Source organism: Rutilus rutilus (assembly GCF_951802725.1).
Source record: "Rutilus rutilus genome assembly, chromosome: 7".
NCBI lineage: Eukaryota > Metazoa > Chordata > Actinopteri > Cypriniformes > Leuciscidae > Rutilus > Rutilus rutilus.
In genome coordinates, this window is record NC_140221.1 from 21,764,209 (window position 1) to 21,788,939 (window position 24,731).

The following is a 24,731-nucleotide window of genomic DNA, read 5'->3' on the forward strand; positions in this document are numbered from 1 at the left end:
AGGGATCTTTCATTTTGTTAGCCACTGTATAGTGCCTGAACCAATCTCTCACTTTAAAGGCACAGTTCACCCAAAAAGCAACATTCTGTCATGTCGGTCCAAACTTTTTTCTTCTGTGGAACACAAAATATATTTAGTTTTGTCAATACAATAAAGTTGAGTTGAGATCATTATACAGACAAAACAGCTGAAACAGGAGGGTGAGTAAATGACAGAAGCATTTGGGCTGAACAATCCCTTTACAGGCAAATTGACCTTTTCTAATACTATTTATATGACATCAACTAAGCCTCTTAATTATTACAAAAAAACATACATCACATGTCCTCGAAGTCAAAGTTAACGAAGGCATATTTGATTAAAGCACAAGGTACAAAGACTTTGAGCAACCGACATAAAAATCTTATAGCAAGTATGAGGGATCAAAAAAGAACACGTAAGGAGCACCGTTTAATGGAAGAAACCGTTCTATGCTACAAAATGTTTTAAAAAGCAATAGTTTAGAAACAGTCAATGCCATGCACATCAAAGGCAGACCAAATAAGAAATAAAAAAAGGTGCAAAAGCAAATAGTCAAAAGAACAAAAAAAGTGCTAACAAGCCCGAAATCACCACCGCAACGATGCTTTCAATCCCAATAAACATGCCGATGTTTGTAGTGTTCTCGAAGCGCTCATGGGGTGATGATTTTTAACTTCAAGGGGCAGGCAGAAAAGCTGTGATCATAATTCATCGCAGAGCCAGTCTGCAAATACACAGTAAGGTCATACATTCATAATTATAAAGCCTTTAGGCATAGTGGAATCTCTAAACATTCATTTATTTGCCTGCCCCAATAAATACTGCACAAGTGGCGTTACTAGAAGGTATTAAACGCAATGTTTCCCAGGGGAACGCAAAACATTTGCGAGAGAACGCAAAAGCATCGCCATATATTTTTTTCTTCACCATGTCCCTTTAGGGGCTCTAGTAACGCCACTGGAACAACCTTCCAATCAGATTTGAGGGACAAGTTTACAGTTTACGTCAGGTTTAGACTTACAACCGGGTGTTAGGTGCTTCTACATCAGTGTTATTCATATCATTCCCCTCTGATTTTAGGGATAAGTTATGGGTAGGGTTAGGGATAGCGTTAGGACTATTTTTTTGCACAGGAATGTTGTTCCAGGATCAACAATAGATGTTGATCCAGGAACATGTCTGTCTTGGCAAAATCACGGTGACCTTACTGGGATGAACCTATACGTAAAAAGTGAACAGTTGGATCAACAGTTGGATCAACTTAAAAAAATGACTTCAATTGGTAACACCTAAAGAAATTAAGTTTTCTCAACTTAAATTATCACGTTTTATCGTGAAAAACGTGATAATTTAAGTTGAGAAAACTTCATTTCTTTAGGTGTTACCAATTGAAGTCATTTTTTTAAGTTGATCCAACTGTTCACTTTTTACAGTGTAGTTCCCTTAAAGGTGAATGTCAAAACGTTAGCATATAGATGGTAAGCGACTGCTCTCTGTTTTCCCTCTTCTTTTGTAATTTATTTATTATTTATGCGCAGATCGGCCTGTCTGAGCGCATTGGCTCTCCGTGTCTATTTTTGTAGCTGTTGATGATTTCAGCTCGTCTGGTGTGAAAAGCAGGGTGCAGCCTTGAGGAAGCAAACCCAGAAAGCCAGAAATAGAAAAAGGGTGGCATGGAAAACTTCAAATGTCTCTGATTTCTCATTCACTCCCAAAGTAGCTAATAACACTTTTGTTAAAAAGGCACGAAACAGGCAAAACAAACATGCTTCACCGAGAAATACTTGAATGTAGAAGGGAAAGTGTAACATGGTCATAGGCACTCATGTTTTCGGATGGAAGGGAGTCGAGAAAGATTCTAGCAAACGGATGCTAATGACGCTTCACGTTGCACATCTGAAAGCAGGAACCAAACTGGCAGTTTAACCACAAAACCTGTTTCCATGAAGAAAAAGCTTGACATTTTAAAAGCTTTTCGATCAAAAAAGGATGATACACTTTTGATTTACGGCTTACGTCGGGATATTTTGTTAAGATTGTCAAAACAGGTAAACTTGTGTAAAGGGACGGTCACACTACACTTTCCGTTCCGTTCACTTCCATTCATACTGATTTGAATGCTGGAGACCGGAAATGCAAGGTCAGGCAAAGAAGTTTTGCGTTTCACTGCTTCCCAAAATTCAAATTTGTTGAAATCTGACCTGCCAAGTTGTATTGCGTGAATGCCTGTGAACAACAACGAATTAAAAGAACAAAAACTTTAAATCTGCAGGTTTGCTGCGTTGCATGAAAGTGGAGTAGATTGTATATTTTCACATTTTAGATATAGAGTTATACGTTGGTGAGCTCAAACTCAAGTATGACCGTCCCTTGAAGAGATAATGTGTTAGTGGTTGAAAGCTGTGGCATTTAGCAGGCTAACCCTGAGCACCAATTTTATCTGCATGTGTAAAGTGCGAAGTGAAGCGTCACATTGCAACGCATCATACACTACAGGAAGTGGATCGATAGTTTCTCCCTCAGTTTGGCTAACTGCAGAGGTAGAGGAGCAGAGGAATAACAGAGGGGAGCGGCGAAGGAATAAGAAACAGCGCAACTTAAATAAAGGCTTTTTATATATTTTTTCTACATTCTTGAGTGCCTTGGCCTCATGTTTTTTTTGCAGCGCAACATACTTTTTGGTTCGCCAATAGCCAAGAATGAATTAGTGCTACAAAAACGAGTGTATTTCACAAGGATGTGAAGATCTGACCCAGAATTGACAAACAAATGAGTAGCTAATACTTTCTAAAGCAGGGTAAACTTAGAAGGCATGGGCGCCCCCCCAGTGGTGGAGGTGAAAGGCAAGCAAGTTGAAGAGCTTGCTAGTGGTCATATCACAAAACTCAATCGAACAGAATGCCATCTAACAGCTGTGACTGTTAATACTCTCCTGGCAGTGGTAAAAATAGCCCTAATTTCTTAGTTTACTTGCTGTCAAGTTTTCATTTCAGCAGATTTTGGTAAGGCGTTTGTGTTTGAATGACTTGCCTGTCTGTCTTTGGTGCTGTCCTAGAGCCTTTTTGTGAGCGACAGACCTGAACTACCCACACTTTCTGTTCTATTACATGAACAAAGTTAGTGACAGGACAAGTTATCTGAAAAATAGTTCTTCAGTAGGCAACACAATTGGTATTCAGAGCCAATATGGGGCTATGGAAGATCCAAAATGGAGAATTTTTTTACTGATAATGTAGGCGGGGGCAATTACCACCCCTTTCTTTTAACAACCACAACAACAACAACAACAACAACACAAATGTATATATCCCTGCCGCCATTTTAGTTGCTAGTTGTATTCAAAGCTAAGCTATGTTTCAGCTTGTAGGCATTGGACATGACGGTTTTCCCAGAAATAGGTCTCACAGAGAAAAGCTCAACACAGCAGCACCATGCAGCATCCGTGTGCCCGGGCGCCAGCGCTCAGACGGTGTGCTGGTGTGAGTGTGTGTGTGTGTGTGTGTGTGTGTGGTCTTGTATAATAATAACAGTCTTAAGAGGCGAAAGCAGGTCACTGCAATGATGCCGTTCCCTATGACAAGACCTGTTGCATTCGCACAGCAGAACACGTAACATTGAGAGTGAGAAAGATTTAAGACTTTCTTCAAGCCTTCTCCCCGTTTAATGAAACACACGCTCTGAGCTCTTGTGGCCAGCATCCCGCTAAGGCCCGGCACAGGGAGGGAAGACAAAAGCTCAGAGGCAAAGAGGCCCCCAGCTTCCAGCAGTCGGGACGGACGCACTGAAGCAAAAACAGGGCTCCCCAGGCTTGGCTACATGCGTCTGGACTGAAAGGAGGGTGAGGGGTATTGGGGTTTTGAATGGATGGATGGAGACAGACCCTCAGGAAATGTGGGGTGCTGAAGAGGATGGATGTCTCCAGAAGCACCAGCCCCGTTTGGTGTGCTGCTTGCGTAGAATCTCTTCCTCACGCTCTCGCTCTTTTTGAGAACGGAGGTAGCGGTCTTCCTCCTTCAGGAACCAAACAGGGGGCCAGCGATGCTTCTCAAAGTGTTTCTGATTTTCTGGAAGAACAAATGAGAAGATGAAAATTATTTTCTTGTCCAGTATTTGTGTCTTGTTTTTGTTTTCAGTAAAAATATCTAAAGATCCTTGCAACAATATACATTTACTTGAGAAGCAACATAGCTAGATACTATGTGTTGTATAGCTAAGACATAATTTAGCTAGGTTTATGGTCATAAAAATGGTTTATTTTGTATAAATTTATTGTTTATTTGTAAGTTTATTTTTCTTATCGCAGTGACAAATAGTTTTGTATTTATATACATCTTAAGTAATAAATATTCTGATATTTTATTTTTGTTTACTCTGATACTGATAAAGAAAATAATGTAGCGTATAGTGCAGAGTACAGGACAATTAACTGACAGAATTCTATTAATTTTCATAGAATTCATATTTTTTAAATACATACACTACAATACACTATACATAAAAAACATATATAATTGGGCAAAAGTGTGGGTTGGTATATTTTTTTTATGTTTCTAAAAAATAGTCTCTTATGCTCACCAAGATAGAACTTTTTTTTTTCCCTATCTTAAAATAGAATAATCATTTATTGCAGTGATGGCAAAGCTGAATTTTCAGCATCATTACTATAGTCTTCAGTGCCATTTTAATATTCTGATCTGGTGCTCAAGAAACATTTCTTATTATTATCAACGTAGAAAACGGTTGTGCTGCTTAATAGTTTTGTAGAAACTTTGATCATTTTTTTTTCAGGATTCTTTGATGATCTTTTCGTTTTTTTGCATTGCCATTATAAATGCCATTATAAAAAATAAAAAAAATAAAATGTGCCTCTTACCAGGAGACATAGTCTTCATGTCTTTAGGGAACTTGCGACAAACACTATTGTAGTTGGTGCAGATGTGATGCAGACACCAGGCAGAGAGCTGTTTGGCATTGTGGAACTACAGCAGACAGAAAACAGAGTTGGCAATTTGGTTCAGTGGGATTTCTCTCATTGAAGCTCATTTGAAAAGCAAAGTGTGTTCATCCTTTGAACTAGAATAAAGTAGGCTGCTATGAATGAATGGTAATTCTGTAATGTGCTCCAATGGTTATATTGCCACTTCATTACTCAAGTGTTCTTTACATTCTATTAAAAGGCTTTGTTTGTTCATCTTTATTAATGTTACCTGAGCCATCTCCAGATAGGCCAGCACATGTCCATCAATGTCCACCCCTTTAACGGACAACAGCAACAGATCCTCAATGGCATGTTGCTCTGTAGACCATGGCAAAACACCACACAACAAGTGTTAATATGTCAGCCGTGAGGCTTAATGGTTAATAGTTTGACGGGGGGGAAATATTCCATAACAACAAAATCGTCAACAGTGAAACATTTTTCACCTTCACCTTTAACAAATAATACATGCTATCCCTAGTGAAAAATAAATATACCAAAATATATTTAAAATACATATACTAAGTATACTACAAATACATTTACATATTTATGTACTGAATATAAATACCCTGCAATTGTACTTTTAGTATACTAAATTGATATACTTAAAGGTGGGATCAGTAGTTTTTGAAATATGCTGTTTGGATGTTAGTCAGTCCGACACAACAACAAACGTGTCAGCCAATCAGCATTAGGGGCCGTATGACGGTGGAGGAGAGAGAACAATCAAGAGGGAGATTTGAACTGAATACAAAAGAGGAAAGCCCAGAAGAAATCACTGGAAAATAAGGGTTATGATCAGGAAAGAGCTTTAGGACCCACGTTAATATTAGAAAAGCTTTCCAGCACTGGAGAGAGCTAAATGGGAAGGCCTGAAAACAGACGCAGACGTCGCTTTGATTCGCTCCACACGTGAGTAACACTGGTTTTGAGTGTCATTGTGTGTCTGGAGCTGCTGTGCTGTTGGCAACTAACAAACAACTCTTGTTTGTAATTACTATTGTGTACTGTACGTTCATTTTTTGTGCTTCCTTGTCATTCGTTCATTATGCTCTATTTTTTGTGAAGCATTATTCGCTTGCAGGGGGTCGGGGTTCGAGACCGACTCAGAGCAGGGCTGGTATAATTGGATTGAGAGTTTTGGAGGCGGAGCAATGAAGAAGAGGTGTGTTTGTTTGGGTTGATTTCAAATATCAACATTGGCAAACAGTATATTTCAAAAACTACTGACCCAACCTTTAAAGTCTGCTAAATTCGAACAACTAATTTAGTAAGTAATGTACTTACGAATATCCTTAGTTGGACCGGATAACTAAAGTATATTTGATTGTGCTAAAGTGGAACTATTGCAAATATACTTTAGATACACTTTAAATATCTTGCATTTAAAGAATGATATTATACAGAGATCATCCTATCCCTACTAATAGTGATATTAAAACATATTTTCAGCTTAATATTAATAAATGTGCATTGTGCAATAAAGAAGTACTCCAAAAAAGTGTATAATATTTACATCAAGTCTCAAGCGATATGTCAGTAAATATGTTAATGGATTTGTATTATACCTAATATGAAAAATATATATATATATATTTTTTTTTAAATACATTTTGGTATAGTTTTTTTTCACTAGGTATTGTTTAGCTGTAGATAATATTTATGTCAGTAAATATGTTAATGGATTTGTAGTATACAGTCTTCATTCTTCAATTCAACCAACTCATTTTCTAAAGGGTTCAGGACAGGGAACTGGGACAGCCATGGCAGAAGATTTATTTTTTGCTCATTGACACATTTTTGAGTTGATTTTGAGTTTGTTTTGGATCATTGTCCTGATGGAAGATCCAACCATGGCCCTTTATAAGATTTCTAGCAGAAGCTGTCAGGTTTTGATTTTTTATGTTAATATTTGATAGAATCCACGATGCCATGTATCTGAACAAGATGTCCAGGACCTCCAGCAGAAAAATATGCCCACAACATTAAAAGTTGTATCAGCGATTTCAGGCCCAAACATAAATGATCACATTCATCTAATCTTTCCTAACGATCCGCTAGCTACCCGCCCCATAAGCATGCCGTCTCTGTAGGCAGCCTAGGCTCTGAGATCTGCACACAAAAACAGTTGGTTTCACCACCACTCAAAACCAAAATAAATAGTGTTCCAACCAATCACCGACAGGGGTGGGTGTTGTGAGGTTTTCGCGTGCAGCCGTCATAGGCAGCCGTGCACGAGCGCAAAACCTCACAACACCAACCCCTGTCGGTGATTGGTGCATTAATTCAGACCACAACTGTACCTAATATGAAAAAACATTCTGGTATAGGTTCTTTACCAGAACCTATACTAAACAGTATTGTTTAGCTGTAGATAATATTTATTCTATTTATTTATTCACTTTTTTTTAAGTTTAAATGCTATCATTTTTAATATTAACCAGCATTTTAGTGTTTGGCACATGCAAACAACAGAATCATGTCTTTGCAAATTCATGCTCAAAGAGTTGTGTGAAAAAGATATCAGATTTTCTTTTCCTCCCCAGGCCCATTAACCACAGCACTATACAGTGTTTTTTCAAGGTACACTGTCTGCCTTCAGGTAAACAGAGCCATTACCAAACCTACCTGTTAGAGCTACAAGACGGGGAAGACAGAGGCGGTTAGCTAGTATTATGAGGTCCATTGGCTCCAGTTCAGGGCATGGTGTCAATACACCACAGTAGAGAAACTCCAGAACAGCTCTCATGCAGGCACAACTGGTGTTGGGGATTGACACCTGAAAATAGAAACAAAGAAAGAAAAAGACGTGTGGGTTAGCAAAAAAACACCCTAAATATTTCAAGTTCACGGTTATTAACAAAAGCCCACGTTGAGAAAAGTTTGTGGAAACAGATTTCATAACCCACGCTGAGGGATGTTTATTCATAGCTCATCTCCAGGACATGGAAACTCGGGAAGCAGATTGATCCAGGGATGAAACAATCTGCTCCACACCTCTCCCCTATTGAGACCTGCATGGTCCTGGCTGCTGACCATTAGAAGAGGCCTTCTTGTTGACATGGCAGGACCCGGAGTGGCCAAAAAAGCGGTTAGAAAGGGATGTATTTGTCCAGGAAGGCTAGTGGAGGAAAGGGCCTGGGAGAGCGATAGAAGGGCGAGGGCAGCGGCCTCCCTAAGGGGTCTTTCATCCTTCAGGAGATTAAAGCACTGTGTGAAACCGTTGACAGTCTCAGCTTAAAGCTGTGGAAAAATAACTCTGTGGGCTTGTCGCTACGGGAAACCTGGCCTCTGCATAAATGATAGCCAACAAACCAGCCTACAGGAGAGACTGTCATCATATACGTAAACTGTGAACACAGGATATGCTTCACAGAAATAATACGCAACATTCAGTAAGTTTCAGCTCCTGTATACTGATATGCCAAATTTTGTCATCATATTTAAAATAGCCACTTGGTGCACCAATTTAAATGTAATTTATGGTGTTTCATTACCACTTAACTTTTTTAAAATTATTATTACTGTATTATTCTGCTTTTAGTGAATGGATGTTAGTACAAGCCCACACTACCTTTCAAAAGTTTGGGGTTAGTGAGATTTTTCTTTGAACTTTTATTCAACAAAGACACATTCAATTGATCAAAAGTTTTCATTATATATATATATATATATATTTTTTTTTTTTAAGCTGTTTTCAACAACTATTTTAATAATGATAAATGTTTCTTGAGCAGCAAATCAGCAAATTAGTATGATTTCTGAAGGATCATGTGACACTGAAGAGTAGAGTAATGATGCTGAATGTTCAGCTTTGTCCTCACAGGAATAAATAACATTTTAAAAACATATTAAAACAGAAAACTGCTATTTTAAATGATAATTATATTTAATTATATTATTATAATATAACATTTCACAATTATACTGTTTTTACTGTATTGTTGACCAAATTAAAGAGACTTCTTTCAAAAATGTAAAAAAAAAAATCTTACTGACCCAAACTTTTGAACAGCACTGCATTTCAAAAACGAATCTCTATTGTGGGACCACTTTTCTCATCCTTCATAGAAAGTTGCAATTTTGGCACCATTGTACTATTATGGTAGATTTAGGGGCATACATAACACTGGTGAGTTCCCTGGAGGCAACATGACATAATTTCCCACATCCAACACCATTCATAACCAAAATCACATACACCAAAAAGAGCAGAGAGCAAACAAAGGCATGCTTATTCTTTCAGCTCCAAGGAACAGGCAAGGAATTAAGGGAGAGCTTTCAGCAGGGACACAAAGAGGAAAGTGCCGGGCCTGTGAATCAATCCATGGCAACCTTCTCCTAACGCTGTCGTCATGCTCAGACTAAGCAGTTGTTCCTCTGTGAATTAAGACAGGATGGAGTGGATTTAATTGCCCCTGTTTGAGAACTGAACACTTATATGGCGCAGATGTTTTTTAGCAACCTGGAAACCACTGGCACTTGTGTAGGGTTTGTCGTCTAAAAATAGTGCTCAACATGAGTAACATCTTAATGCTTCAAATAACATGTACATCCAATTAAGCAATGACAAGATGTGTCCACTTACTCTACACTGCACTGAGTTGTGAACTAAACAAGAACAAGTGCAAGACTCAAAATGCATCAAACCACAACTCTCATAACAATATCTGTACTGCTTCCGCCACATGAGTTTGTGGGATTCGGCGGCTGTAAGCTGACACAGATTCTATAGGTCAGAGATGGTACATTGGGGGGTAACAAGATGACACTCAGCGGTACTTCAGAAGCCTAGGGGTGCCCTCCACCTGTCTGTCTCAAAGCCAATTAACAGAATGTCAGTGTGAATATGACCTCTCATTATGGCTAAAGGGCAGACTTAAAAGACGCAGAGGAGACACAGTAAAACAACTTCCTGTTAAAACCCAAAGATAACAATGGTGCTATGAGTGAATGGAAATTTTGTTTGCCTCAATCCTCCAAGTACAATCAAACAAACTCTATAGATTTTGCAGACACAGGGGCACAGTATATACCGGTAAATACCAATATCGGTTATCAGATTATACGATTTTAACACTAGTATTATAATAAGACTGTTAAAGGTGCATTCGGTAGTTTGGGGCCAATTTAAAAGGTTTTACACATTAAGAAATAAATTGTGTTGTGTAATTGTGTACAAATAAATTGTGTACACTCACATGAGACTATTCTCATAATAGTGTTCTATAAAATGTGTTTTAATTATAGATGGTGCGGGTCCCCCTCTTTATGTATTTCGCCATGTTAAAATGACGTGATCTGCGATGTTTCACTAAACGGACACTCACTGGCTCATTGGCTGCCACCTCTGTAGACACGCTAGTAGCATAGCACAGTTTGGTGACGCGAAGAGCGAAAATTAGACAACGAAACACGCGCATGCTTTCTTTACCAGTGGAGACAATGGGAGAATCAGTACCTGTATGGCCAAAGATGCAGAAAAAGGTCCAGAAGATAGAAAGACAGACAACGATTTTATGATGCTGGAGAATGGGCATCATGCTATGATGCCCAAGAAGTTGCTTCTTTTTTGTGGGACAGATAAGGGAATGAACAATTCTGGACCGCTCTAAAACTCAGTGTAATTTACACAAAACAGTGATGATCCATGTCAATATATGGCAGTGCAGCGTCTAACAGTGTGGTATCGGTACTTTAAGTAGAAGAACGGCGATGTTAATGTTTGCTAAAGAACTACTGAATGCACTGTTAAATGTAATGTACATTACATAACAAATTGCTAAATGAACATCCATTTTTCATACTGTACCTCATAATGTGATGCCTAAATTCACAAGGTTTTAGCGTTTTATTTTCAACTGATTTTAGCATGTTTAATTTGTTCCTTGGAAGAAGAAGAATTGAAAAAAAAATAAAAAATTAACCTACATAGAAACTACCTTGAGAAGAAAAAGAGGTCAAGACCCAGGGCAATGTGTGTTACGGAGGAAGTGGTCACCTATCAAAAACCACCAGACTCCTTCTCATCAACTAACAAAGCAGTGGCCTACACCACAGTCTCTGCCTTCATTGTCTACATTTTCACTTCGTCTTTTTCTCACGGGGGAAAATGTGACAGCTTCTCACATTTGAGCTTCCGCTCGGGCTTGTGCTAATCACACTCAGAAGTATGATATTGCTGAAAGGAATTCTGACACCTGAGCGTCTCCCATATGTTCAGACACTTCCTGCCTTAAAAAGCAGAGAAACAAAACAACAGAGAACAGTTCCTGAGACTCACATTGAGTTTCATGGGATGTAAACGTACAACATAAAATACCTATAAATAAGGGTGTCACAATTTCGCATTAATGCTCAATCTCGATTATCGAATCAAAAAATGGAATCGTCGATGCTGCCACGCCCCCATGTCACGTCAGCTCGGCTTGCCAAGTGAAAAAAAAACACACGTGTTGACGTGCTTCGAATCAACCTAACAGCTACAACAACCAGCCAAAAGATAGAATGGCAACTGCAGACGCAGGAGACCCGTCGACAGAACTTGAACCCCCTCCTCTTTCACTGAAGTCGCCGGTGTGGAAGTATTTTTGGATTTCCAGTGAGTTATGTTGACAACGTTCGTGTTGTCAAAAAAAACCCCACAGTTTCTGAGTTTGCAAGCTCTGCTATCTACGTATACCACATTATTCCACCGGCAGCACGACTAACATGGCAGGGCATCTCCGCAGGCACCACAAAAACATAGATTTATCTGTTAAACCGACAACTGTAACACAAACGACTCTCCCGTCTTCATTTGGAATAAAAACTAATTCAACACGTGCAAAGGCAATTACAAGCGCGCTAGGAGTATTTATAGCCGCGGACATGCGACCTTATTCAGTGTTGGAAAACTACTCTAATAATAATATTTTTTTGACATCGAGAATTGAATCGAACCGTGACTTTAGAATCGAAAATGTAATCGAATCGAGGATTTGGAGAATCGCGACACCCTATAAATAACATTCAGATGCAGAAGCAGTGCAGAAGTTGTATGGATTGTTAAAGTTGTCTTCAGTAATACGTATTCGCTGCCTAACCTCAAAAACCTTGAAACATATTTCTGAGCAGGTACTAGAATAGCGTCACCGTTTGTTTTGGTTTTCACTCGCCACTCATCAGTCACCATGGTCAATAACACTCATCTTCACAGCTGTTCGTCTTTAAGTGAATCATCTCTGTGTATTTAAGTTCCTGCTTGTGTTCAGTTCTTTGTTCCTGTTATGCTTGCACGCTGTTTCGCATGTTGCCTATTATCTTTGTATGTATCTTATAAACCTCGTATTACCTCCATCATCGTCTTTCTTGAACTCAGGGTTACAAATAGTAAAGCTTACACGTGGTAGACCATTCAAGGACAATTCTTGACTCTGCATCACAAACTGAGGCGCAACAATAATGTGCAGCTATACACAAGAAACATTTGAGCACAGACTCTTGAAAAATCCACTTACGGGTGAACGATCAGGCTTTACTGAATGACACTTTCTAAATATTTGCCACCCTGAGGTCTTGCAAGGGCTTTAAATTTGGTTATACAACATCTTCTGTACCGGCTGCCGTGCAGACAGTGACAAGGGCTCGCTCTATTCAAAACCTCATTCTAAAAATAGTACAGTGTTCACTACAGCCAGTCGCTACACGGCCAATGTGCCAGACCAGAGGAGATGAGGAACAAGCCATTTGGCTGCTCTTTGCCACACATCATTACTGTAATGTACGGAACAGGCTTAATTTTCTTTAACATTTCGGAGCATTTCCAAAGCAATTTTTGCTTAAAGCCAAGAAAGAGGCACCAGAGGAGGGACACTTTCAAGTGGAATGGTATGTATACAAAGAATTTTAAGAAAACTTGGTAACTTGGTTGCTCACACCAAAACTGCTTGAATTAAATGTGCACTGTGCACAAATAAGAGACAAAATAGAAATAACACTACCTCAAAGTTAGTTACTGTACTAACTAATGGAATATAGATGCTATTTCACTGTCAAAATTATTCTCTTATCATTCATTTACCCTTATGCTGTCCCAGATGTCCCATCTCTGTGAGTCCATATAATGCATCCCTCAAAGTTGACACTTCAAAAACCACGCAAAACGAACACAAAGATAATCTACTGTATACAGCTCCAGTTAATGAATCAATGTCTTCTGAATCGAAACGTGCTTGAGAAAAACATATTAAACTATAAACTATCGCTTTCGGCCAACTATCATACATGCTTGATGTAAGCGCGTTGTGAAACTCGCATGAGAAGTGGTGTTCCTTCGTGCTTTCACATCACATATGTATTTATTAGTATTTTGCTCAAACAAACCTATCGTTTTGCTAAAGAAGACATTGATTCATCAACTCGAGTTGTTTAGATTACCATTGTGTTCGTTTTGCATGTTTTTGAAGTGTCAAGGAATCTATCCACTTGCATGGACTCACAGAGATGGATTATTTTTCTAAAAATCTTTTTGTGTATACATCATGGGACGTCATGAGGAGGAGTAAATGATGAGATAATTTTCCTTTTTGGGGGAAGTAACTCTATTATACTCCTTAAAATGCAACGATTGACCAATGAGCATGTCGAGCTTGTCAAAGCAGAACCAAGTTTACTTGTCTCTGGCCACCTTGTGTTGCTCTCTATGTGACATACTCTCAGCCAATGCTGTCAGAATAGAAAAGCAGACAGCATCCTATTTCCCACATCAGTTTGTACTTGTGCTGAAAATCTAGCTCTCTGTAATGCTTGTAATGTTATACAGGGCGATCCTGTTCACCGGCAGGCCTGGACAATTATAACCCAGCCTGTTGTCTCTCTACCTCGGGTGTTGGTCAGCTTGGTTCTGAGTTCCTGCCCTCAGAGAGCTTGTCTTTCTAGAACTTGAGCTGACAGATGGTAGCCCAAAGAAATCAGAGAGCGTGCACGGGATAGACCTGGAAAGAGTGTGCGGGTGAGATCGGCCTCAGAAAGGAATACAGCGAAACCTTACCTTTGACACCCGACTTAATAGTTTTGGATGAAAAATACATGAGCTAAATTTATGCCAAGCAGAAACTGTGTCAGAATAATTCCATAGAAAACAAGTGTAACTTTATCAAAACCTGTGTGGAATGGTTATCATGTGCTAATTTAACATGAAATTAATTTAAACATTGCTGAAAAATACACCTTAAAGGGATACTCCACTTTTTTCGGAAATAAGCTCATTTTACAACTCCCCCAGAGTTAAACAGTTGAGTTTTACCGTTTTAGAATCCATTCAGCCGAACTCCGGGTCTGACGGTACCACTTTTAGCATAGCTTAGCACAGATCATTGATTCTGATGAGTCCAGTAGCATTTCTTTCAAAATGACCAAAGAGTTTAAATATTTTTCCTATTTAAAACTTGACTATTCTGTAGTTAAACCGTGTACTAAGATCGACGGAAAATGAAAAGTTGCGATTTTCTAAGCCTATATGGCTAGGAACTACTCTCATTCCAGCGTAATAATCAAGGAACTGTGTGGCTGTACCATGGGTGCAGCAGGCGTAATGATATGACGCAGCGCCTGAAAATAGTCCCCAGCTCGGTAACTTCTTCCAACGTGACCGGGACTAAGTTTGTCTAACCTATTAGACCTATTTTCAGGCGCTGCGTCATATCATTACGCCTGCTGCACTCATGGTACAGCCGCACAGTTCCTTGATTATTACGCCGGAATGAGAGTAGTTCCTAGTCATATAGGCTTAGAAAATCGCAACTTTTCATTTTCCGTCGATCTTAGTACACGGTTTAACTACAGAAGAGTCAAGTTTTAAATAGGAAAAATATTGAAACTCTTTGGTCATTTTGAAAGAAATGCTACTGGACTCATCAGAATCAATGATCTGTGCTAAGCTATGCTAAAAGTGGTACCGTCAGACCCGGAGTTCGGCTGAATGGATTCTAAAACGGTAAAACTCAACTGTTTAACTCTGGGGGAGTTGTAAAATGAGCATATTTCCGAAAAAAGTGGAGTATCCCTTTAAGAGTCCAATTAACTATGAAACACAGACTAAAACTTACTTTACACATGATGGTGCTGAGGAAGTGACTCCCTTTATTTCAGGAAGTGCCCAGTTTAACAGACTTCCTGTTACTGCAAACTATGCAGTGCACCGAAACACACACAAAGAAATGAGCTTGTTTTGGCAAGAGATTTTGCATAATCTAAAAAGACAGTATCTCATGGATCGTATCTTGATGGAGCCCCGCATATAACATGTGGACAAAAATATATATTGTGACAACAAATTAAGAATTGTTCTCTTGTTTTAGTAAATCATGGCCATGAATTAAGAATTTGTTCCCTCTTTTAGTAAATCATGGCCACACTGAACTAATTCGTTCCTTCGTTTTGATTTAACTAAAACAAGGGAACGACTTATTACAACGTGGCCATATTGATTTAGTAAAACGAGGGAACAAATTAGTATATTGTGCACAAGATTTACTTAAAACGAGGGAACGAATTAATAAAACTATAAGTCGTGGGAATGAATTGTCAATTTGTGGCCATGATATACTTATTTTTTTCCACAATTAATGTGCAGGGCTCCATACATATCACATGGAAATGAAATAAGCAAAATACAGCTGGAAAAAAAAAAGTACCTGATCTACCTTGTCTAGGAAAATATGTCTACCATTTACGCTCTAAACCTTTTGATTTGGAAACTTATATTCACTACTGATCAATAGCAATTTTTTTTTTTTTTTAAGGAATTAATACTTTTTTTCTATGTCAAAAAGATTTCTGTCATATAAATTCTGTTCTTTTCAACTTTCGATTCATCAAAGAATCCAGAAAAAAAAGCATCACGTTTCCACAAAAATATAAAGCAGCATAATGTTCAAGATGTTTCTTGAGCACCAAATCAGCTGATTTCTGATTTGAAAATCAGACTGGTGAAATGGCTGCTGAAAATTCAGCTTTGCCATCAGAGAAGTAAATTACATTTTAAAATATATTAAAATAGAAAGAAGTTATTTTAAATGGCAAAAATATTCCATAATATTACTGTTTTTACTTGATTTTTTATTTTAAAAAATGTCATTCTTTCTCAAAAGGAAACTCATATAGCGACTTAATTTTTTAAGTAATAAAACAATTACAACTGATTCCAACCTATAATAATATGACTCTACCATGATGTCAAAACTATACCAACTCCTAAAGTTGGTCTACAACCTCAATCACAGCAAATAAATCTTTCTAGACCCCTTCTAGTGTCCCTCTTTTGAATACAAGAGAGCAGACAGAAAGCAGATATATCTCAGCGTGTGTTCCCGCTGGCACAGGACCTCCTCTCAGTCTCGGCATCAGTCTGCCTGAAGCACTTTCCTCAGAGGCCTGTTTAGTCCTGCGGGGCTGTTAAATTCCTCCACATGGATGAGACGGTCTCCAGTCGCAGCTGCATCAATGTGGGTCAGGCTGTCATAGAGGTGGCCTAGTTTTAACTACCTGTGCCACTTTTTTAGTGGGATCTGTCAGAGCTCCAGGGTACGAAAAGGATCAATGTGTGAGTCTAATCATTACTTTGTGGGTCCATAAATAAATTTAGGTGAAACTCTAAAAATGTGAAATAGTTGTAGCCAAAGATCAAATCAAACCCATATGGCAGACTACTGATGTCAAAAATACTGGTAACTACCACAGTGTCTACACTGGACATGACAGTTGTCACGGACAAAGCAACCGTTGCAAATCTATTTGTTCTTCGTATCAGAAGTATCACGAGCATTTGGAGTAAGTTGGAAATAGGGACATCAGTTTCTGGGATTTGTTGTGTCGTGTTGCATCCAGTGTAGACAGCATCACTAATTATAATGGGTTCTATTTGCTTTTGTCGTATTGTGTCGCTCGCATCTGGTGTAGACATGGTAATAATAATAATTCGTTACATTTATATAGCGCTTTTTCTGAGACCTCAAAGCGCTTTACATATGGAAGGGGGGAATCTCCTCAACCACCTCCACTTGGATGATGCGACGGCAGCCATATTGCGCCAGAACGCCCACCACACACCAGCTTACTGGTGGAGAGGAGACAATGATGAAGCCAATCAGTGTATGAGGATGATTAGGAGGCCATGATGGACAGAGGCCAAGGGGCAGATTTCGCCAGGATGCCGGGGTTACACCCCTACTCTTTTTCGAAGGACATCCTGGGATTTTAATGACCACAGAGAGTCAGGACCTCGGTTTTACGTCTCATCCGAAGGACGGTGCTCTTTTGGCAGTATAGTGTCCCCGTCATTATACTGGGGCATTAGGACCCACACAGACCACAGGGTGAGCACCCCCTGCTGGCCTCGCTAACACCTCTTCCAGCAGCAACCTAGTTTTCCCAGGAGGTCTGACACTGACATGGTGTGAGAGTAAAAAAAAATTAACAATACCTACCACAAGTGTATTTGTCTTACTGCACTGGTAGATTTAATTTAAACCCAAGTATAAAAGTCAAAAACAAGTGAAACATCTGGCAGTGGCAGTGTCAGTAGTAAGACAAAATACACTTCTTACAGCCCAATCACATTTTAGCACGAAATTTCAGCAAAATTTTGTACAAAACAAAATTAATTCAATAGTGAAGCAATGCATAAAAAATGGTCAATAGTGTAGATATGCATAAAGGTCACTTTCAAAACAAGCAGCTTCCTATTGGTCATGTGCCAAAGTTCAATAAAATTTGTGTTGGGAAATTTCCACCAGAAGTCCATCAGGCAAAATAATAATTCCCCACAAAATTTCATCAAGCAACAGTAAAAATCTTTAATACTTATGCAGTTTTGCTTCTCAGATAAATCTTCTTTTAAGCATATCAGTATTTGTCTATGACCTTAACATAGACAGCGCCATGATCCTGCTTTAATGAAATATGAATCACTAAAATCTCTACTCACCTCCTCAATATAGCTCTCCATGAAGGATCCACGAAACATGGCTGCCATCCAATCACAGCTTGAGATGAGCAGTGGCTTGTGGGCTGGCAGATATCCGTCATCTAATCGAAACACCACATCTAAAACCAGGAGGAAAAGAGCACACATCTCGGCGTGTGTCACAGAGTCGAGGCTACAGAGGGGGAGACAGGTGGACGGACGAACACAAAGAGACAGACGAGAAGACAAATAGACACACAGACCGATAATAAATAGACAGATTGACAAGGCTAAGGATAAGAAGACAGAAAAAAGTGAAGGGAGGGCCAGACCATATAGGGGGCAAATTTATTTTAGCAGCGAATCCTTTAGAGACTGTCTTGGATGACTCCACATGTTCACTGTTGCTCACTAAATACGTTAAACAACAGATGATGTTGGAAGGTTGCTTAGCATTATGCTGTGGGTATCAGGAGGGCATGATGGGAAAACTGCACCTAATTAAATTCAATGCTGATTTTGACTCTGATGGGGAAAGCAAATTAATAAATCTCTAATGATTTGGTTTCTAATCTTCAGCATACCCTTATGCTGGGGACACACTTAATGACTAGCTGAAACATTCTAAGACTGAACTGAACACACCCACCGACTGGAGCACATTTTAAACAGCGACTGAACACAGACTGAACGCAACTGACTCTGCGCGTTTGGGTATGATCAGTTGTAATTATCAAATTACATTCAGAATCGGCCTTACAGTCGTTAAGTATGTCCCCGGCTTTAGGAAATGTACAAGTAGTCCTCTGGCCAAAATGGAGATGAAAAACATTCAGGTTTTCAAACATGAGAGAAGCACCTTCATGGTTGAGTAATTAGATTGTGACAATTGCAGAGGATGCAATGAAATAAACAGGTGTAAGTGGAGAGTACAGGAGTGTTGAGGTTAATTATTAAAAGGTTAAATATATGACAAACATGCACACACCACACAAGACATGACAATAACAGAGATTAAGCGACACAGAACACCACAAAGCAGAAATGCAAACACGTTTACAATATGCAAATATTAATTGACAGCAAATGAAAGGATATTTTAAAGCACACCACTGGGTATTTTCTCAAAACAACAACAAAAAACAGACACTGAATGAAGGAAAGGAAAGACAAATTGACTGCTCTAGAGTATAAACTATTCTATTCCAATTCCACAGGATTCTGGATTTGAAAATATAACTCATGAGGCTCGAGTCAATGGTGTCACTATGAAAACCTTTTGAATGTGAGATTAGATATAGTCAATAACACCAGAACCTCCAGAAGAATCAAAATTATACAAATTAGGACAGTTAATTAGTCAAAAAAAATCAATTAGAACTTCATTAATTTTTTTCTCATTCCCTCAGCAACATCAAAAGTTGTCAAAAGTCATTATAGTTGAAGATTGAAAACTGGAGGAGAGATTTGATTCAGTTGCTCAGTGTTAAACGATAAAACAGATAGATAGCAGGGTATTTTCACAATACGATAGATAAAATTTGTCAGGACATTTGTGTCACAAAATGATATGAACGGATTTTCCTTTAATCTAACATCGACAATATAGACCTTATTCAGAGCAGCGCCATTAAAAGGTATGAAAGCGGGGCTGTAAGTGATAGACTTGCTGTGTTTTCAATGGCATCCGCTGTAAAAAGCTATATAAAGCGCCTAGATCACTTATCATTTTCCACAGCTTGGAAGGATATTTTTGCAATGTTTCTTCAGCAGAACAATCCCAAAACACATTAAATAACAGTACAACCCACTGAAGAGTTGCATGTCTATCCCTCACAGCCTCGCTTTCATTCCCATTGAAAATCAAAGATGGCGCTGCTTTGAATAAGATGGATAGATCGATAGATACTATATTAATGTGTCCTCAGAGAAAAACGTAATGCATGTTTGACCCTGATTTCAGATTGCCTACCAGCAAAGGCACCCTTGCTCAGGCACTCTTTGATGCGGTTGGCACGACGCACATGGAAGGCTTTGGTGATCTCCTGGTTCATGAAGCTCTCACGGTTCAGTACGTTGGCCACCATCATACGCAGGTCGAAGACCTCTAGAAGCTCAGCGATGGTGGCAACCTGCATCAGATCCCCACGTTTCTCATCCAGGTGACCCGTGTAAAGGTACTGCAGCACTGCCTAAAAGAGCCGAGACAAGAGAAAACAGATAATGTGACACCGCCGCAGAGATTTCATAGAGATTCTTAAAAAACATGCAATGACATCATGGTCATCGCTATAATACTGTATGTCATCTAAAGCACCAACAGACGCAGACCAACGGCGACAGTCACCTGATTACAGTACGTCACTTCTCAGACATTCACCGACGTGACAAACAGCGATTCAACGTTTAATTGGCCTAAACAAGAGCCGACTGACGCCGACTCTGATCTGACAAAACCCGATAAAGTATCTGTTGCTGTCTGTCGGCATCTGTTGGTGCAGTGTGAATTGGCCTTAAGTTTGTTCTTACCTGGAAAGGCCCTTTTTGAATGAGTTCATCCATGGACACTACTGTCATGAGTCTCGGCCGACCTGTCACAGGGTCATCCACCATCTCCAGGTAAACCCCCAGGAAACCACGCCCCCATCCCAAAAGAGCACGGCCTGTTCCCAGGGGTCCCAAAGAGCACTGGCCCCTGGCAGGCAGAGCGTTATCGCTCTGTGAAGTCCTCAGTGAGCCCTGCTGCAACATGAGCAGCCTATTTGAACCCCTACTGCCACCTTCACCCTCCTTATCAATGTCCAGGCTCTTGGTACGCCCAGCCTGTTCTTTGGCTCCTCTTCGGCTCTGCTCCTCTTCCTCACTCCCCTCCGAGCTCTCCTCATCCTCCTTCTCCAGCCCTGCCGCTCCAAGGTCCATAGTGAAAAGGTCATAGAACTTTGAGCAGGAAGTGGCCAGGTACATCTTGTGGGCAAAGACACGAGTGGCCCCGGCCTGGAGGAGAAACAGGACGTCTGCACACAACAGCTGGCAGAAAAGAGAGTCCGGACCTTCTCCATCCATGGGAGGAGGATCGGGGATGCCCACCACAGGTCGTGGTGGTCTGGGGGGGAGGAAGGGGGCCTGGAGGAGGGGACGCTGAACCTTCTTTAAATGGGACTTCCAGAACTGAAGGTGACGTCGAGAGATGAGCGCAGCACGGATAGCATTGTCAAACACATCCTTTACACCGAACTGAGCGACAATGCTTGTTTCATAGTATGGAATGCCAAGTTCCTTAGCGACCTCATGGCCTCGTTCTGGGGGCAGGATATCTGTAGGTTTGATGGGTCTAGGAGGGGGACAGTTAAAGAAAAAACCGAAGCATTATTAAAGCCAGACAGACTATACACTACTATTCAAAAGTTTTTTTGTTGATAGTAATGTTATCAAAAAACTCGGCTGCTTTTATGAGATAATAAAACAACAACAGTAAAACAGAATAATATTACAATTTAAAAGAACCGTTTGAATATATTTTAAAATGTAATTTATTCCTGTGATGGCAAAGCTGAATTTTCAGCATCATTACTCCAGTCTTCAGTGTCACATGATCCTTCAGAAATAGTGGTCAAAACTTTTTTTCTTGTTATCACTAAAATATTATATAATTTTGATGTTGACAAAAGTTATTTGGCTTAATATTTTTGTGGAAACCATGATAAAAAAAATTTCAGGATTTTTGGATGAACAAAGTTTTTCATTTGAAATAGAATGTCTTTACTGTCATTTCTTTAAATCAATTTAATGTGTCCTTACTGAATTGAAGTATTAATTTAAAATTAAATTAAAGTATTTTTTTTCTTAAATCGTACCAACCATTTTTACAATTTTATATACAATATATGGGGGTATATTACCCATCTTACCCTACAAGGCATCAAAGGCAAATGTAGCAAATGCATAACTGACCACAAACATTCAAAAAAGCACAAGAATCCTCTCAAAACGGAAGCTCAAAAAAGAATGAAAAACTCTTCATACTGAAGTTTAACAACATAATATGTGCTATGAGTGGGTGTAGGATGTGGTCATACTTGGCCAGAGGCCGGCGAGCCCGGTTAACAGCGTCCAGATCAGCATAGCGCAGGTCCAGCTGGCAGCCCACCAGGATGATTGGGGTGCGGGGACAGAAGTGCTTAATCTCAGGGAACCACATCGTGCGGACATGGCGCAGGGAGTTCGGATTGGCCAAAGAGAAGCACAGCACTACCACATCTGATCTAAACACACACAGAGAAAGAAATATATTTATTTAAAGAGAATACATCCGAAGGAATCATGTAATAGGCAGGAAATTGGCAAACCCTGGACACTAATCATCCTACACAGAGGCTCTAAAATGGACAGTGAATCACTGTTATTGGAATAAAAACTGTGAAATGCAACAAACAAAACTACTGTGTTAGCTACAGAGAGATTTCCTTGGTTTCCAAATGTCATAAGTCCAGACTTATCATATATTTTTATATTATATTACGGAGAATGATTTGACAAGTGTATTGTTGTGGCACAATTATATGCAAAGTGATATTTATTTACCATTCTATTAGTTATGGCTTTAACATTCATTCATAAATGAGATTTTTGCATAAATGCAAATCCAAAGATCACCAGCTCACTAATCATAATCAGTCTTTTATATAATGAAAGTCGCGGTATGACCATTTCCCCTGCGGCATAAATGAACTTCATAAAGAAACAGTGAGCGAGTGAGCAGACAAATAGAGTAATGATTGTGTGATTGCGTGTGTATTAATGCACGTGTGCTCTTCCAGTGAATGTGTCTGCATGCAAGGTGTTGCGCACGTTATTAAAGCATCTCATCTGACTAAATAACCAGCGCTGGTCTAATAATAGCGAGTCGTCCGACCATGTCATATTTCACAGCTGCACTCACAAGCTCATCATGTGAGACCAGCATACACAAGAATGACTAATGGAGCACTGCATTGTTGTTGCAATGTAAACAAACTTGGTCTAGCGGATCTCATCACAGTTATGCATTTACACTGGAAAGTGCTCATGTGGAGGTTTATAGATATAATATGACAGAGAGTGTTTCTCAGACAACATTTCTGAGAGATTTTCTTTCTTTCTTTGATATAATCTTTCTGGGAAATACTTATTGACAACAAAGTGAAAATCTAGAACTATTACTTTTTTGAAACAATATGGCTTCTCAAAAATTTTGCTTTATTATTGGCGAACACCTCATGTGTGATGATTAAACAATGGAATTTCCCTGAAAACATAAAATTAGCAAAGTGGACAATTATAACATGTTGACTTCCTTTAGAAAATATATGGTAATGTTGACATTGCAATGGGATTGCCCATATACAGTCTGAGCAAGATCAGCTAAGCCTCATTACTAAACTTAGACAGCATTTTAAGCCATACTAGTAGGGTTTGAAATTAACACCCGCCAACCCACCAAATGCGGGTAAAAATCTACTGCGGCGGGTAGGAGTGTAACAATATATCGTATCACAATATATCGCAATACAAAAATGCAACAATATGTATCGTGGATAAGTGACAATATATATTGTGTATAGTTCAACCAAAATAAAAATTCAAGTTTACAGAGTTTTAGTGTCAGTACTACATTTAACTACTATGTATAACGTTGAATATAATGTATGATAATGCCAAATGTCTTATGTTACCAGTAAAAAGTGGCCTACATTATTTTAAATATATATATGCTGATTGGGAAGTCTATAGGCATTTGAGAAATTTGAGCAAAACAAAAACTCGAAATGCAAAGTCTAATTATTATAAAGAATGTCTTTCTTTTCATTATAAAAATCCTAAACAATTTTGGAATAAAATTAAAAACATTATTAATACATCAAATAAACATTCAGTTAATCAAATTAGAGTTAATAATAATATAATACTTCATGACTCCTTATCTATTGCGCAAGAATTTAATCAGCATTTTTCTTCAGTTTGGTCTACTTTAGTATCCGCCTCTTACTTGAATACTGATATTTGTAATGAGACTGCATCATGTAATAGTTCATTTTCATTTGGGAAGATTGCTCCAATTGATGTTCAGAGTGCTATTGATGAATTAAAAGTGACTAGTGGTGAAGGATTAGATGGAATTGAAAATAGGTATCTTAAATTAACTTCACATATTCTTATGTATCCACTAGCTGATTTATTTAATCTTTCTTTGTCTACATGTGAGTTGCCGGTGATCTGGAAATGTGCACGCATTACTCCGCTTTATAAGGGAGGTGATGTACTTGATATTAATAATTATAGACCAATATCTATTATATGTTCTATATCTAAAGTTTTTGAAAAATTAATTTATAAACAACTTTCAAATTATTTATCTATCAATAATATTCTATCATCATCTCAATCTGGTTTTAGGTCTAATCATTCCACAACTACTGCATTACTTAAGTTTACAAATGATGTGTTTTCAGCCTCAGATAATGGAAAGCTCACAGGTGCTATTTTTCTTGATTTGACTAAAGCTTTTGATTTGGTTGATCGTTATTTGCTTCTAGATAAACTTCATGCTATTGGTTGTTCAAAAAATACAATTTTGTGGTTTAATTCATATCTGCACAACAGGAAACAATGCGTTGTCCTAAATGGGAATAAATCTGATTTTCTGATTCAGCAAAGAGGTGTGCCTCAAGGTTCAGTTCTGGGACCACTTCTTTTTTCTATTTATGTAAATAATCTACCATTACTTCTTAAAAACTGTCAGGTTCA

At 38.8% G+C, this 24,731-nt stretch overlaps 1 protein-coding gene across 8 annotated transcripts in view; it reads right to left on the minus strand.

Moving 5' to 3' along the window:
* Window positions 1–1,551: 1,551 nt before the first annotated feature.
* The window catches only part of rhobtb4 (Rho related BTB domain containing 4), a 56,700-nt gene continuing 33,520 nt past the window's right edge, over window positions 1,552–24,731 (minus strand). For all 8 annotated transcript variants that reach the window (XM_084414658.1, XM_084414656.1, XM_084414659.1 and 5 more), the window contains 8 exons: window positions 22,025–22,210; window positions 20,478–21,279; window positions 19,921–20,140; window positions 17,970–18,088; window positions 7,631–7,781; window positions 5,229–5,317; window positions 4,895–5,000; window positions 1,552–4,085 (listed from right to left, as the gene is read on the minus strand). In XM_084414658.1, the coding sequence (XP_084270784.1) occupies window positions 3,904–4,085; window positions 4,895–5,000; window positions 5,229–5,317; window positions 7,631–7,781; window positions 17,970–18,088; window positions 19,921–20,140; window positions 20,478–21,279; window positions 22,025–22,210 (1,855 nt within the window). In that variant the 3' untranslated portion in view covers window positions 1,552–3,903. The remainder of the gene's footprint in view (window positions 4,086–4,894; window positions 5,001–5,228; window positions 5,318–7,630; window positions 7,782–17,969; window positions 18,089–19,920; window positions 20,141–20,477; window positions 21,280–22,024; window positions 22,211–24,731) is intronic.